Below are 14,974 nucleotides of genomic sequence, written 5' to 3'. Positions count from 1 at the left end.
GAGGAAAATTTATTAATTATCCCTACGTTATCATCTCTTCCACAGCCAACAATGGACCATTCTGGGCTCCACCTTTCCTTGGTCATCGGTGCTGGCTCTGATTTTGTTCTGTACCTTCTCATACCTCTAGTTTCGCTCTCCCCTGACTCCTAGTCTGAAGGAGTATCTCGATCCAAAACGCCACCTTTTCCTTGTCTCCAAAGATGCTCTTTGACTCGCGGAGTTACTCCAGCATTTTTTGTCTATCTTTGGTGTAAACCAGCAGTTCCTTCCTACACATGGGATTTTAATTACTGACTACTCCAGTAATTGGAGAATTTCATGCTTTACAAAAGTACTGTCAGGACATGGAACATCAGAGCATCCATAGGGAATGTTGAATATAAAACAATAATGGAAGAAATAGAGTAAAATCTTGGATGTGAGTCAGATGGAGAGGGGTGGGCTATTTTAAATCATGGTTTTGAAGTGTTTCACACTATATATAAGTATAGTGAACACAATAAAATTGCAGTGACCCTTGGAAAGGATATTTGTAAATTGCAGAAATAGAGTAAAATTTCGGATAAGTGAGTTCAGATGGGTGGATGGGATCATTTATCCTTGGACCCTTGGGAAGACTGTTGCTGGCTATAACGTGATGAATGAAAGAATCATACCTAAAATCAAAATTGTCTATTGAGATATGAACCTACGCATCTACCGTGGACGTGAAGAGCTGGACATTGAACTCTGTGATAAATTATAGCATTTGATTTACAAAACAAAAACACGCTGCGGGAGTAACTCAGCAGGTCAGGCAGCATCAATTGGAGGCCATGGAAAGGTGACGTTTCGGGTCGGGACCCTTCAGACCCATAGTCTGAAGAAATGTCCCAGCCCGCAACATTACCTATCCATGCCCTCCCAAGATGCTGTCTGACCTGCTGAGTTACTCCTGCACTCTGTTTAAAAAAAATCCAGGAGTAGATTGTATACATGAACTTCACTAGATGCTTAATAGCAAATATGATCAGTCATTTGCATATAAAGGTAAAGAATCATTCATTGTTGAGAAAAAGTTAACAGACTGTATAACAAATTGTGAACTTTGAGTATTGAAATTCTTGTCTGTCCTTCCCGAAGCCATTCTCTGTTTAGGGAATGGCTATATTGTTAAAATATATTTTTAATCAATCTCTAACACTTAGAAGACCCAGGTTTATGTGATTTGGAATTATCTTTAAAATTTGAATGCAGGTATAACACGTTGCTGTAGAAAGCAAAAATGTTGCCGTCGGGGAATTATGGGTAAAATGGAAACTAATTTATAATCTTTGGGAATTAAATTTACTATTTGAATCTTAGTATTAGTTTTATGATGCCATCTTAGTAGTGTAAATGTGTAGTACATGTAGACCATTGGCTCAAGAAAAAATATATTAAATTTGATCTTTGGTGTCTGCAGTTCTGAGTAAGCATATATCTGTTTCCTTTGGTGGTCCTAGAGTCATACAGCACGGAAACAGGCCCTTGAGTCCAACTCGTCCATGACTACCAAGATGCCCCATCAAGCTTGTCCCATTTGCCTGCATTTAGCCCATATTTCTCAAAAACCTTTCTTTTAAATGCTGTTATAGTATCTGCCTCAACTACTTCATCTGGCAGCAGGATCTAAATATGCCACACTCTGAGAGAAAAAGTTGACCCTCAGGTTTCTATGGAACCTTTCCCCTCTCATCTTAAACCTATGTCCTCTGAATTTTGATTCTCCTACCCTGGTAAAAGACTTGGCGCATTCACCCTACCTATTCCTCTTGTGATTTTGTACACCACTATACGGTCAACCCTCAGCTTCCTGCGCTCCAAGAAATAGAGTCCTAGCTTGCACAACCTCTCCCTATCGCTCAGGCTCTCGAGTTTTTACAACATTCTTGTAAATCTTCTCTGCACTCTTTCCAGATTAATGACATCCTTCCTATAGCAAAATTACCAAAACTGAATGCAACACTCCAGTGTGGCCTAATGCAAAGTTACTAATCATGCATTGTATACTTTCTTCCAAATCGTTGATATAAACCACAAACAGCAATGGACCCAGCACTGATCCTTGAGGCACATCACTAGCTAGGGGCCTCCCATCTGAAAAACACCATTCCACCCTCTGCTTCCTTCCATGTAGCCAATTCTTTATCCAGTTAGCTAGTTCTCCCTAGATCCCATGCGATCTAACTTTCCAGAGCAGCCAACAATGTAGAATCTTAATGAAAATTTTGCAGGAGTCCATATAGTGGAGTCCATATAGACAATATCTACGGCTTTGCCCTCATCAAACATTTTGGTTACTTAGTTAAAAAACTCAATTAAATTCGTAAGACACAATCTCCCGTGTACAAAATGATGCACTCTATCCCTAATATCATCTTTGTCTATCCAAAAGCATATATATCTCAGAATCCTTTCCAGTACATTGCATACCACAGATTTTACGCTTACTGGTCGATAGTTCACAGACATTTTTTGCAGCTCTTCTTAAATAGAGGCACAACATTAGTCACCCTCCAGTCACCTGGCACCTCACCCATGTCTAATGATGATTCATATCTCTCAGCCAGGGCTCCTGCAATTTCATCTTTAGAGTTTCCCATAACATCCCCGGATATATCTGATTAGGCCTGGGAGATTTATGTACCTTCGTAAGCTTTAAGATGTTCAGCATCTCCTTGATTGTAATGCGGACTGTCCTCAAGACATCTCCATTACCTGTCCCAAGTTCCCTTGCCTTCATTTCTCCATTGTAAAAACAGGAGAAATAAAAACTGAGGTATATAAAGAGCAGCTTTGACATTGTTAATACAAATGGCTAACAATAATTGCTTTTGAGTAATGTGTGTGAATGCTGTATAGATGTTTTTCATTGTTGAGGATTGTACTCCACTTGTGTAGATTAACGTGAACCCTCATTGACTTAATTTGAGAAAATAATATGTAAAGGCTGAACACAGCATGCACCCATGTTTTTTCTTGCACTGCTATTGCACATTCTCTATTGACCAACTAACCAGGTAATAAAGTACTGAGCCATTACAACAGCTCAGAATTTTAACTTTAATTCTTTAGTATTGGCATTTGGACAAGTGTTTCCAAAATGTGCGTCCCAGACCCCATAGAACTGAACTACTTTAGGCTGATTAGGGAGCGCTGTATTTTAACATTTTGTTTGCTCCTCCTTGTTCAGGTGTCCCAGGTAGTGTCCATGCCATCAAACCATTTCCCTTTTGGCAGCAACATGACCACAGTTCACCTCTGCTCTGATGGAACCTACATCTATTGGATCTGGTCTCCTGCAGGCTTAAATGAGAAAACTCCCAAGGGTCACTCTGTTTTCATGGATGTCTTTGAACTGACAGTAAGTTTCTGGATACTTTTAGTTTAAAATTGATTTAGAGATGCTTCATTCCATTTGTTTTTAAGGCATCATGATCTTGCATTTCCTGGATGTACTTTTTATTAATCATTTTGAATTGTTGAGTCATACGATAGAATCAGCCTGCCAACTTTGTTTCATAAGACAATCTGCCTATTTTAGTTATTGCAGTAAACCTCCTCTGAATTGTCTCCCAATTCTTTAACATTCTTAAATAAAGAGAACAATATGTAAATGGTGCTCCAGGCTAGGGATGCTGGCCTGTGAGGAGATGTAGACGTTGGTTCATTAATTCTTCTAGTAGATTTGGAGGATTTTGAGGGCATTGTTGATGGTATCTTTACAGCTCCTTGAGATGTCAAAGTCTCACATGTACAAGAAGGCATGGATCACAGTTGACAAATAAAAATTAAGGGTTTTGTTTCATTTTAGAGGCCTTTTCAAAGGTGAATGTTAGCATCAATATCTATTTTTACTGAGAGGAAGTTACCAAGATATGGGATGGAGACCATGTTTTCCTGGGTCTTGACGATAATTTCTTTTTGTCAGTGGATAGTATTGTACATTCAGGACAGGTGGGTGGAGGGGAAACAATGGACTGTAAACTCTGGAGTCTTGAACAAAAAGCAAACTGCTGGAGGAACTCAGCACATCGGGCAGCATCTGTGGACGGAAACAAATGCACAACATTTTGACTGGGACAATATTCAGACTGATGGAGCAGCAAGACAACAGCTGGTAGTTGGTGGAGGACCTTTTTGTTTTGCATGTTATGTATAATGCCCATTATCTTATATATATCAGTGATTAAAAGATTAAAGATTAGTTGAAGTTCAGCCTTAAAGATTAGATGAGTTCAGAGATGCTCAAAGATTAATGCTCAAAGATTAGTTGAAGTTCAGCCTTAAACTTGTGCAAGCACAAATGTTTGTATTCTGCAACTGCTTGGTACATTCTGTAGTTGCCTTTAATTTACATTTCCTATTAGTACAGTAGATTAGCTTCACTCCAGCAGATACTTTGTTGGCAATGATTTGCAGTATTGTTTAGGTAAGACTGAGGAAAAAAAGTGTCAGGGCAATGACAGACTACTCTGACTCTAGTATTAGTTGGAGGGAGAGCAATGTTCATAATATTGTTACTGTTCATCTTAGTGCTCTCAGCAAATTACAAATTAATCTTAATCTCTGCTGAGGTAGTTAATATATTTATTTTAGTTATGATGAATGCAAAACAAATATTGTTTCCATTTTCATTAATGAATTGATTCATGTTGATATTTTAATGTTCCAGTCACACTCTGGCTAATGATCTACTCACATGGTAAATTCAATTCTCAAACCAATCTCTGACCCATGAATTATAGCAAAGATTAGGTTAAAATACTTTCATTATTTTTCTGGCACTGATTTTAATTGCAAAATACTGATGCAATCTTCCTGAGATAATAATACAAATAAAATTGGACGTTTCAATGACAGCATTGGTGGTCAGCTCATTGAACAGTCCCAGGCTTATTAGTTAATGGTGTCAGTTGAGATTCTATAATTAATCTTAGCACTTATGAAATTGGGGAGGGAAAAAAATGCTGTCTTGTTCATGTCTGGCCACAATCTTTGCACAAAATTGCTGGCAGATCTGTCAATAATTGCGCATGATTAATGGCCACATGGGTCAGGAATAAAAGAGTAGTTAATCCCTTTGTGGTTGTCCCAAGGCAAATAATTAACATTTTTTCCTGGCTCAGAACTAAGAAATGACTATTGATGAAAAGAGTCAATATTTCAGGTCCATCAAAAGAGTCCTGATGAAGAATCACTGTCTTAAAAAGTTGATTCTGACTCCCTCCCTATGGATGCTGCCTGTATCCTTAATCGGTAAAGCCACACACCCTTATCTTTTAACTCCACCTCTATCTTGCCTGTAGCATTTGTACCCTGGAGTATTAAGCTGTCAGTCCGGTCCTTCCCTTCGCCAGGTTTCCATAATGGCTACAATGTACCAGTCGCACGAACCTATCCGTCTTGGGTTCATCTGCTTCACTGTCAGGCCTCTTACATTAAAATAAATGCAATGTAAACCAACAGTCCTTCCTCGCTCCCTGCTGTGGCTCTGCCTATCCTCTCCAATGAACTTTCTTTCATCACCTTCCATACCAATTTCCAGCCTCTCACCTTCCTTACCCTTGCATTGGATCCTGCCCCCTTGCTAATCTTTACAGTTGTAACTTTTTTTACTGTTATGTTCCAGATGCACAATGAGATCTGCACAGCACGGCCACTCCACGAACGAAGTATTTTAACAAGAAAAGAAGGTGAATCTGCAAAAAGCATAAATGAAATGCTGCTCAGTCGACTTTCCCGATATCGTGCTTCCCCCTCAGCAACATTGGCCGCTCTTACTGGGTCCACAATCACCAACACACTGAAAGAAGACCATTCCGGTAGGAATAAAGGCTTTAAAAAAAAGTCACAAAGTCAGAGGGTCAGGCAGCATCTCTGGAGAACATGGAAAGGTGACATATTGGGTCGGGACCCTTCTTCGGGCTGATTGTGGAGGGGGGGGGGAATAAAGCTGTAAAATAGGGGAGGCAGAACAAAGCCGGGCAAGTAATAGGTGGATACAGGTGGGGGGTGCAGTTTGATAGGTAGATGGTTGGACAAAGGCCAGAGATGTAAAGTCAGAAGGTGTGAGACACTAGAGAATTGAAGAGTTGCGAATTATGAAGCTAGAGGAAGGAATGTAGATTGAAAGGGGGAAGGGGAGAAATATTGTACTAATAATGGGAAATAAGGAAAGCAAGTTATTATTAAACCCTTGGAGATGTTGTTTTGTCTAAAGTGTTTGTGGCAAGACAAAATACTGTTTATGTGCAGCATTGGATTTAATGCTGCCCATTAAATTTATAGGTTGGGAAGTATTAGAAACAAACGTTAGTGGTTGCACATTTTCTGTACTCATAAAGACAATTCTCCAGTGTGAGAAGTTTTAAAGTTTGGTACGGGTGTCGTGGGTAAAGCACGGTGTCTAGTTCCTAGATCTGCCACCTGTATACTATTTCATAAGCAATCTCCCTCGAGCCTTTCATTTTCATGAGGAAATATAAATACTGCTACTTTGGTAATTCTATCAGTGAAATAATAGGACAGCTTTAAAAATAAATTAATATGTATAAATTAATATAATATGTAATTTTCCTTCTATATTTTTAAAATGTACTTAATTTGTTGTCCTTTCTTGCTGTATTCCCATTGGTGCCATCCAAGTGGATAGGAAAGTTGTATAATTGCTACAATGATGCATAACTAGAATTCATAACAATCAGACTTCCTTTAAAATCAGCCTCTTTTTTTCCCCAATTGCAGACATAAAGATTGTATTTTGATGGAGTGATTGGACTTGTTTCTGGACATGGGGGATTTTTCTAGTGTGCCAACTTCTACAGTTTTTAGACAAGTGCAGCAGTGCATTACACTTCTAACTTGTGCATTTGCTTCTGTTCTCAAACTTGTGCACAAATACTTCAAATGTAATTGGAATACCCAAACCGTCCCTCCCCAACTACTTCCTCCTGCAACACACAGTAGATGTACACCTGTCCCACACCTCCTCCCTCACCTCAATCCAGGAACTCCAACTGCCCTTCCAAGTGAGACAGAGGTTAACGTGCACTTCCTCTAATCTTATTTACTTCATTCTGTGCTTTCAACATGGCCTCCTTTACATCGGCAAGACCAAGTGTAATTGAAGCGACTGTTTTGCTGATCACTTGCACTCGGTCCTCCATGGTCTGTTGGATCCCCCAGTTGTTAACATGCCTTCCCATTCCCAAACCGATCTTTCTGTCCTAGGTATTCCTCCATTGCTTGAGTGAGGCGACATGCAAACTGGAGGAACAGCACACTGTATTTCACTTGGGTAGCTCACAACCCAACGGTAACACCCTCCCATTTCCCCCTTTCTGTGCTCTCTCCTCCCCAGAGCACAACCGTTTCTACCACCATCCTGCCCCCAACCCCCACACATATTGCCTGACCTGCCGAGTTATTCCAGTTTCCAGTTATTCCATTCCTTCTCTCCCGAGATGCTGCCTGACCTGCTGAGTTACTCCAGCATTTTGTGAATAAATCGAGTTATTCCAGTACTTTGTGTTTTACCCAGGAATCCAGCATCTGCATGCAGTTTCTTGTGCCTGTATATACTTATAATAATCTGTTTTGGTTCTCAATAGCATTGTGTTGAGCTTGTCAGTTGCTGATATTTTCACATTTCAATTCTGACTCTGGAGGTTTTGTACTGCATTTTTTATAGGTCATGAATTTTTTATCAATCATTGTAATTGTTCAAAAATAGTGTACCGGTAAACCAACTACAGATCCATCTGTTTAGCCTTAATGAAACAACTATCAGAGGCAGAAATTGTAGCCACTTGGACACGCATGGAGTGATTAGAGAAAGCAAGTCTGAATTTATTGAAGGGCATTTGATTTCAATTAGATGCATTCTTTGATGAAGTAATAGACAGATTGATTAGTGAAATGCAGTCAATATGGTATTCATGGACTTCCAAAAGACAATTCATAAAGTGCCACTAAAATAGATTTGTCATCAATACTGAAATGTTTGCAATAAAAAGGCTTGTAGAGCATGGATAGAAAATTGGCTTAGTTGTGAAAGGTTGTTTTGCAGAATGGAAGTAAGTGTACAGTGGAATTCATTAGGGTTTAGTACTAGGATTTTGGTTCCTCACTAACAACTGCCATTTCTACACAGTGCTGGAATAACTCAATGACTCAGGCAGCATCCCCAGAGGACAGGTGAGATTTCAGGTCCTGGCCTGAAACGACACCAGTCCATGTATTCCGGGTATGCTGCTTGACTTGCTGAGTTACTTCAGCAGTTTTGTTTTTTGTAAACAAGCATCTGCAGTTCCTATTGTCTTCATCTCCATCTGCTTGTCTCTCTGATCATGTTACAATGCTCCTCATAATTTAGTGTGCTGTTTGGTTTCATCTGCAAATTTTGAAATTTTACCCCACAAGTGTTATCTGTCTGCATATATCTGGTGCTCACAGCACTGACCCTGAAGAATATCACTGTCTACTATCCTCTAGACTGAAACACAGGTGATTTGTCTTCTGAAAATGGTATTCCTATCATTAAACTTTTTAACCTCATCAAAAGATTCAGTCAAGTTAATTAAACATGACATCCCTTCAACAAATCTGTATTGAGTCTCCTTTATTAACCCAGACTTTCTTCTTTTAATATTCCTCTGACTGATGTTTCTGAAAAGCTTCTCCAACTTCCAAGGGTAAACAAATAGACCTCTCAGGCACCTGTATGCTTTTTTGAGCAAGTGTATCCTATTTGCCATTTTCCCAGCACCTACGAAGAAAGGATTGTAAGATATGGCCGGTCCTTCAGCAATCTTCACATCAATCTCCCTTCCCTCAGAAATATAAAGTGTATCCCATCTGACCTAGGTGGTCTATTAACTTGAAACATCATCAGCCTTTCCAATACTTCATTTGGATTAATTTTCACTATATTTATTTTTTCAAGCACTTCAACTTCTCCTTGCTGTGGCAAACCCTCGTAAACAAGCATAACATTCACTCGAGTTCTGTGGTTTTGAGGTGACTAGTGAGGCAATGTGGGAACCATTGACTTTTCTACAGACGTGGCAAGAGATGCTAATGGAGAAGCAGATAGATAGATTGTGAGGTTATGCGCTCCTCCACCAATTATGCAAGCAATCTGAGTGCTTCCTATACACAGCCTTGAGATTCTCAAATCTACCCCAAATGTTCCTTCTGCATTTTGAATGATCGTGGATCAATATTTCCCGGATGTCGAAGGGTTTTGTCTTGTGTATATGTTGGTTTATATTTAATGTGGGCTCCTGATTTGGATAACTAGATTTACGTTGGCTCTTTGTCCTTAATGTTATCTTAACTTTTAGTGCATAGTGGAGTAAATGGGTGCCTTTCGGCAAATACATCAAGATTTAGAGAACTAGTGAATTTATTGCTGCCTAGATTTCTATAATTTAGGCACTTAGTCCATGTTTATTTTAATTCGGCTAGTTTAACCTTGTATACACTTGTATGAATCACAATGTCATTTATTTTCTCTTAATGCTATCCAGTTATGAGTTTATGGAAACAGAATTCACTCATTGTTACTAAACTTTCTTTGCATCAAGAGTAGGCAAACAAATAAGGTTTTTTTTTCCCCTGTACATTTAGCAGCAAATACAAGCTGTGGCTTGCCTTTGAAAACCTTAAGGAAGACCCCTATGTATACCTGTGGGACATACCTGGTTATGCTTACTGCACCACCCGGAGGATCTGGAAGTTCTGCAACACGCTCTTTATTTGGTGGTACAAGTGGATTGTCCTCTTTAAAAGGTTAGTCACTGGTAATTAAAAAAATTACCTACCTGAAATCAAACTCATTTTGCAAGCTACAAAATTCAATTCAGTGTTGCCATGGTACCAAAGACAAGTAGTACCAAAATACTTTGCTTATGTAAGACTTCACATTCCCATCACTTGCCATAACCGTTCGTACTTCTTAGATTTAGAGATACAGCGCGGAAACAGGCCCTTCGGCCCACCGAGTCCGCGCTGCCCAGCGATCCCCGCACATTAACACTATCCTTCACACACTAGGAACAATTTTTAAAAAACATTTACCCAGTCAATTAACCTACATACCTGTACGTCTTTGGAGTATGGGAGGAAACCGAAGATCTCGGAGAAAACCCACGCAGGTCACGGGGAGAACGTACAAACTCCGTACAGACGGCGCCCGTAGTCAGGATCGAACCTGAGTCTCCGGCGCTGTATTCGCTGTAAGGCAGCAACTCTACCGCTGCGCCACCGGGCCGCCAATAATTGATTCTGTATAGAATTGTTCACCTAAAAATTATTCTTATGATATAGCCAAAGTTTAAGGCCAGAATGTTAAATTGTGCTCTTGAACGTGCTAAGTTCAAATCAATCAATTTAACGTGACTGCAAATGTATTTCAAGAGAGTCAAGAGTGTTTTATTGTCATATGTCTTGAAATGGAACAATGAATTTCTTTTATCCAGTACTTTTAGAAATTGTATTTTAATATTAATACAAACCATTCCAGCTGCTTAACAGACTGCTGTAATGAAAGTATTAGTATAAATGTAAAATGCTCATAATAGTCACATGGGAAGAGAATTAGCTGGCCTGTCACCAGAATTGGGTGGTGTCTTTTATCATTTTAGTTTCTTCCCCCGTATGGACTGTTCATGGTCTGCTCCGTTTATGCACGAGCTCATAGAATCATGTTTCATTTTTTGAAAAAAGACTACCGTTTTCTGGACTTGTTAGTGAGTTCTACAATTTCAAATGGCAGCCACTGCTCTTGTTTTCTAGGGCAGTGGACATTAATAATGAATTTGTTAATTTCATTAAAAATTCCCTTCGATGCTTCCTTTTTTTGTATTTCATGTCCTGATGCAGGGTCTTGTCCTAAATTCTCAACATTCCTTTGCCTCCATAGATGTCACCTGACCCACTGGGTTTCTGCAACAGTTTTGTTTTGTTTTTTTTGCTGGTATTTATGGCAGGAGGCAAGGAAAGGGATTGCTAGGGGTCTGGCTGAGATTTTTAAATCTTCGTTGGACACATGTGAAGGTGCCATGTGACTGGAGGACAGCAAACATGGTTCCCTTTTTCAAGAAAGGCAGCAGGGAAAAAAATGGTAACTATAGACCTGTGAGTCTAACATCAGTTTAGGGAAGGGCTTGGAGAATATTCTGAAGGAGATAATTAAAGATCACTTCAAAATGCAGGAGCATACCAAGGGCAAACTGCGTGTGACTATTTTGATTGAATTCTTTGAAGAAGTAATAAAAAGTTTTGATGCGGGCAGGGCAGTAGATGTGATTTACAAGGATTTTATCAAGTTTGACGTCTTACCTGGAAGACTGCTTCAAAATGTGGGAGTATAGGGGATCCAGGGCGTTGGCAAACTGGATCCAAGACTGGCTTGGCAAAAGAAGACGGAGTATGAAGGTGGAGAATTGTTTTTGTAATTGGTTACCCCTGTTACTGGTGGTGTCCCACTGGAATTGCTGCTGGGACCTTTATTTGTAACATACGAGAATGACGTGGGTTTGAATGTGGGAGGCTCGATTAGCGAATTGCAGATGACACAAAGATTGGTGGAGTTACTGATCGTGTGGAAGTTAATTGTAGCCTGCAGAGAGATATTGATGTGTTGCTGAAATGGACTTAAAATGGCGGATGGAGTTTGTGGGACTTGTGAGAAAGGGATTACTTCACTGATCTGATAGCTCTGCTGAGAGCTGGCATAGTGTCAAAGGGCTGAATGGCCTTCTGTGTCATCATAAGATATGAAGCAATGAGTAGTAAATCATTTTATTTCGTTTTGTGCATCGCTATTAAGACAAATCATTTTTTTTCTGTTCAGTTCTTTCCTCCAATGTGGTATTCAACATCGCAGATGGGCAATTTAGCAGCCGGGCAGACCTGATCGATGCTGCTGGTAGTTCCCTTGGGCGTGGAGCACTAGTTCCAGGACTAGGTAAGGACAATATATTTCCAGTGCTCAGATTTAATCAGTTATAAATCTTTTCATTTTTGATGTTGGTTATAAACAAAATGTTACTGTGCAGAATAGTGGGAAACATGATCTCTCCTTTGCACATCTGCATTGTAAGGAAGATTTTGGTGTAGTGTCACTTATAAGTAAACAAACATTTCTGGTAACTGGTGGTCTGGTTTCTGGTGAGAAGTCGAGTCTGCCCTGCGTCTGGTTTTCTTGCCCATATAGGTGATGCTGTACTGAATAAAAACTGCATGATGGATTTTGTTTTGCTTTATCCACTTGGCCCTTTAACAACTATTTTATGTTCTAGGGGCCTGTTACGATGCTATGAATAATATGATCTGGACATGTTCGAGTGACTACATGGATCAGTGGTGCAATCCTGGTAACCAGACCTTCCATCATGTGTGTCAAAGACTGGGTGTTAGTCACATCATCCATGAGCCAAATGGTTAGTTTGCTACTTGAAGAATTAGGACTATTTCTGTTGGCTTGCATAACAACTTAGATTGCTAATTTAGTTTTTGTTCAGCATGATTTTCTTTTTGATATTTTCTTCCATCAAGCATTAGCTTTTCTGAAAGTTACCAGCTAATATCGTGAACAAACAAATTGAGGAGAGAAGCTGATAATGACTTCAGCCAAGTAGTAATTTCCATCTTTTTAACAACTGAGTTTGTTAATTGCTTGATTTTCTATCAAAAGGCAGTTGATAAAGTTCCTCACAAAGTGCTGTAGTAACCTATTGGGTCAGGTAGCATGACCTTCTGAGTGTCTCCAGCACTTTGTGTTCTGTGCAAGATTCCAGTATCTGCAGTTCCTTGTGTCTACGAGAAGGTTCCTCTAGTGGATTTTGTGCAAAACTAAGGCATGAGATCTAGAGTAATATATTAATTTTGGTTGACAAACAGAAAATCAGTTATAATTTGTGGTATCGTGACAATCTTAGTTGGGTCTCAGCTATAGAATTTTTATCAGTGACTTGGATGAATGGACTGAAAATGCTGTATCCAAGTTTATTGATGATACAAAGGTAGCCATGAGGAGGATGCAGACCGACAGTAAAAGCAACATCGTTTTTTTACGTAATTAATAAAAAGGTAGTAGATGGAATACAATGCAGAAAATTATTTGTGCAGATTGTTCCTTTCTTTTTTGGATAGCTAGATAAAACTATAGGATGCTATGATCAGTGTTCCTTAAATGTTCCTCGCTAATATTCACTCATTTCACAGAACCAAATCTGGCAATGCCTACTTTGTTTGGGAAGAAACTAACCCATCAGGAAAGTTCTCCTGAGGATATTATTATTTCTTAACAAACTCTGTAGGTTCTATTCTTAACCAACTCTTCCTTTTCCTCATGAGGTACTGCTTTTTTAAAAATCACTTTCCTTGCTGGCTACAGTACCTCTTCCCCCTTTATCCTTATGTCATTGGCACAGCTATGGATCATGAATTGTTCAGTACACCCTTTCCTCCTCCGAATGATCTGTAACCAAGCAATAATATATTGGCCAGACACCAAGGAAGCACCATTCTATTTTGGAATAGCATCAACTGGGACTTCCCCAAATGTTGAATACTGCTTTAAGAGGAGGTAGAGCGCATGCTTCGTACATATGAGGTTCCGGGTTCAATCCCGGCATCTCCACTGGTTTTATTCAACGTTACGTTGCTCAAGGAAATACTGCTAGAAAAGTACCATTGTGGAGCGATAGTCCCATTTACTTACGATGCCTATTGCAGTAGTTGCTCTAGGGTGCTATTACTGTTGCATTACTTGGACATTCTTGTCTATTTGGTGCTCACCAATTTTCTTTATGCCTGGCCCTCTCAAGCTTCGGGGCGATTTTTTGCTGTTTTAGTCTCATGATCAACACAAGTTATAATAATAATAATAATAATAATATTCATTTATTGTCATTGCAACGAGTACAACGAAATTAAAAAATAGCCAATCCTGACGGTGCGTAAAAACATATATGCAATAAATGCAAAAACAAATAAATACAATTATATTAAGTACAAAAGTTTTAACAGTGTTGCCTAGTGCAGAAGGTAGTGTTCAGTTCTCGTATGGCCCTGGGGTAAAAACTGTTCTTAAGTCTGTTTGTTCGGGATTTGATCGACCTGAAACGTCGACCAGAGGGCAGATGAACAAACAGACGGTGGCCGGGGTGGGATGGATCTTTTATTATTTTGCCTGCTCTACTGAGGCAGCGTAGGCTGAACAGGTGCTCCAGGGAGGGCAGTGAGCAGCCGATGATCTTCTGGGCTGTCGTGATGACCCTCTGAAGGGCCTTCCTGTCCTTTTCTGAGCAGCTTAGATGCAAAGCAAAATTATTGCACAAGAAATAAATAGCATTTAGTACATTGGACTTTTATTGCAATCCGGATAAATTATTGTATCTACCTCTTTTATGCTTGGGTTTTCTATATTAACAGTTGAAGTATGAAAACACTCTATCTATAATTGCTGATCTACTGTTTCTGAAGGAATATTTTCAATCATTGCTGCAAACCTGTGCGCAAAAAAAAGCTAACTTAATTGTATATGTGGACATTGTATTATCAGCTTTTGAAGTGGAGGTTATTCTTTTTCATTTATTCTTGTTGTCCATGCTTTGTGCTTTAGATGGATCCATGTCAACCAGTGATGTTATTAACCAGCTTCTGCATCATGTGGGAGCCATGTGTATCCATCAGCTCAATTTATTGACTGCCAGTGCAAATTTACCAATTTCGAACTTCCTGGGAAAACAACATCCCATTGAAGCCCAACATCTTAGCAGTATTTGTGACATCATGGAGAAGGCCATGGCGAATATGGATACTTGCATTATCCGATGTATCCTTGTTGTTTTTCAGGTACAGTAGCTCAATGCATTTGCATTTTGGCTTTCTTAGTTCAGAGATACAGCGCGGAAACAGGCCCTCCAGCCCACTGAGT

General features: G+C 39.5%; 1 protein-coding gene across 10 annotated transcripts in view; it reads left to right on the top strand.

Annotated features, from left to right (window-relative positions):
- hectd4 (HECT domain E3 ubiquitin protein ligase 4) overlaps positions 1-14,974 on the top strand; it is a 173,658-nt gene that overhangs the window by 44,330 nt on the left and 114,354 nt on the right. For 5 of the 10 annotated variants that reach the window (XM_078421860.1, XM_078421866.1, XM_078421862.1 and 2 more), the window contains exons 7-12: positions 3,218-3,388; positions 5,657-5,849; positions 9,658-9,819; positions 11,885-11,998; positions 12,333-12,473; positions 14,660-14,892. In XM_078421860.1, coding sequence (XP_078277986.1) covers positions 3,218-3,388; positions 5,657-5,849; positions 9,658-9,819; positions 11,885-11,998; positions 12,333-12,473; positions 14,660-14,892 — 1,014 coding nt within the window. The remainder of the gene's footprint in view (positions 1-3,217; positions 3,389-5,656; positions 5,850-9,657; positions 9,820-11,884; positions 11,999-12,332; positions 12,474-14,659; positions 14,893-14,974) is intronic. The other 5 variants (XM_078421868.1, XM_078421861.1, XM_078421867.1 and 2 more) reach the window with 2 other exon arrangements.

Source organism: Rhinoraja longicauda, chromosome 25 (genome assembly GCF_053455715.1).
Source record: "Rhinoraja longicauda isolate Sanriku21f chromosome 25, sRhiLon1.1, whole genome shotgun sequence".
Taxonomy (NCBI): domain Eukaryota; kingdom Metazoa; phylum Chordata; class Chondrichthyes; order Rajiformes; family Arhynchobatidae; genus Rhinoraja; species Rhinoraja longicauda.
Note: the sequence above shows the minus strand (reverse complement) of the source record. Positions and strands in the feature narration are given on the sequence as shown.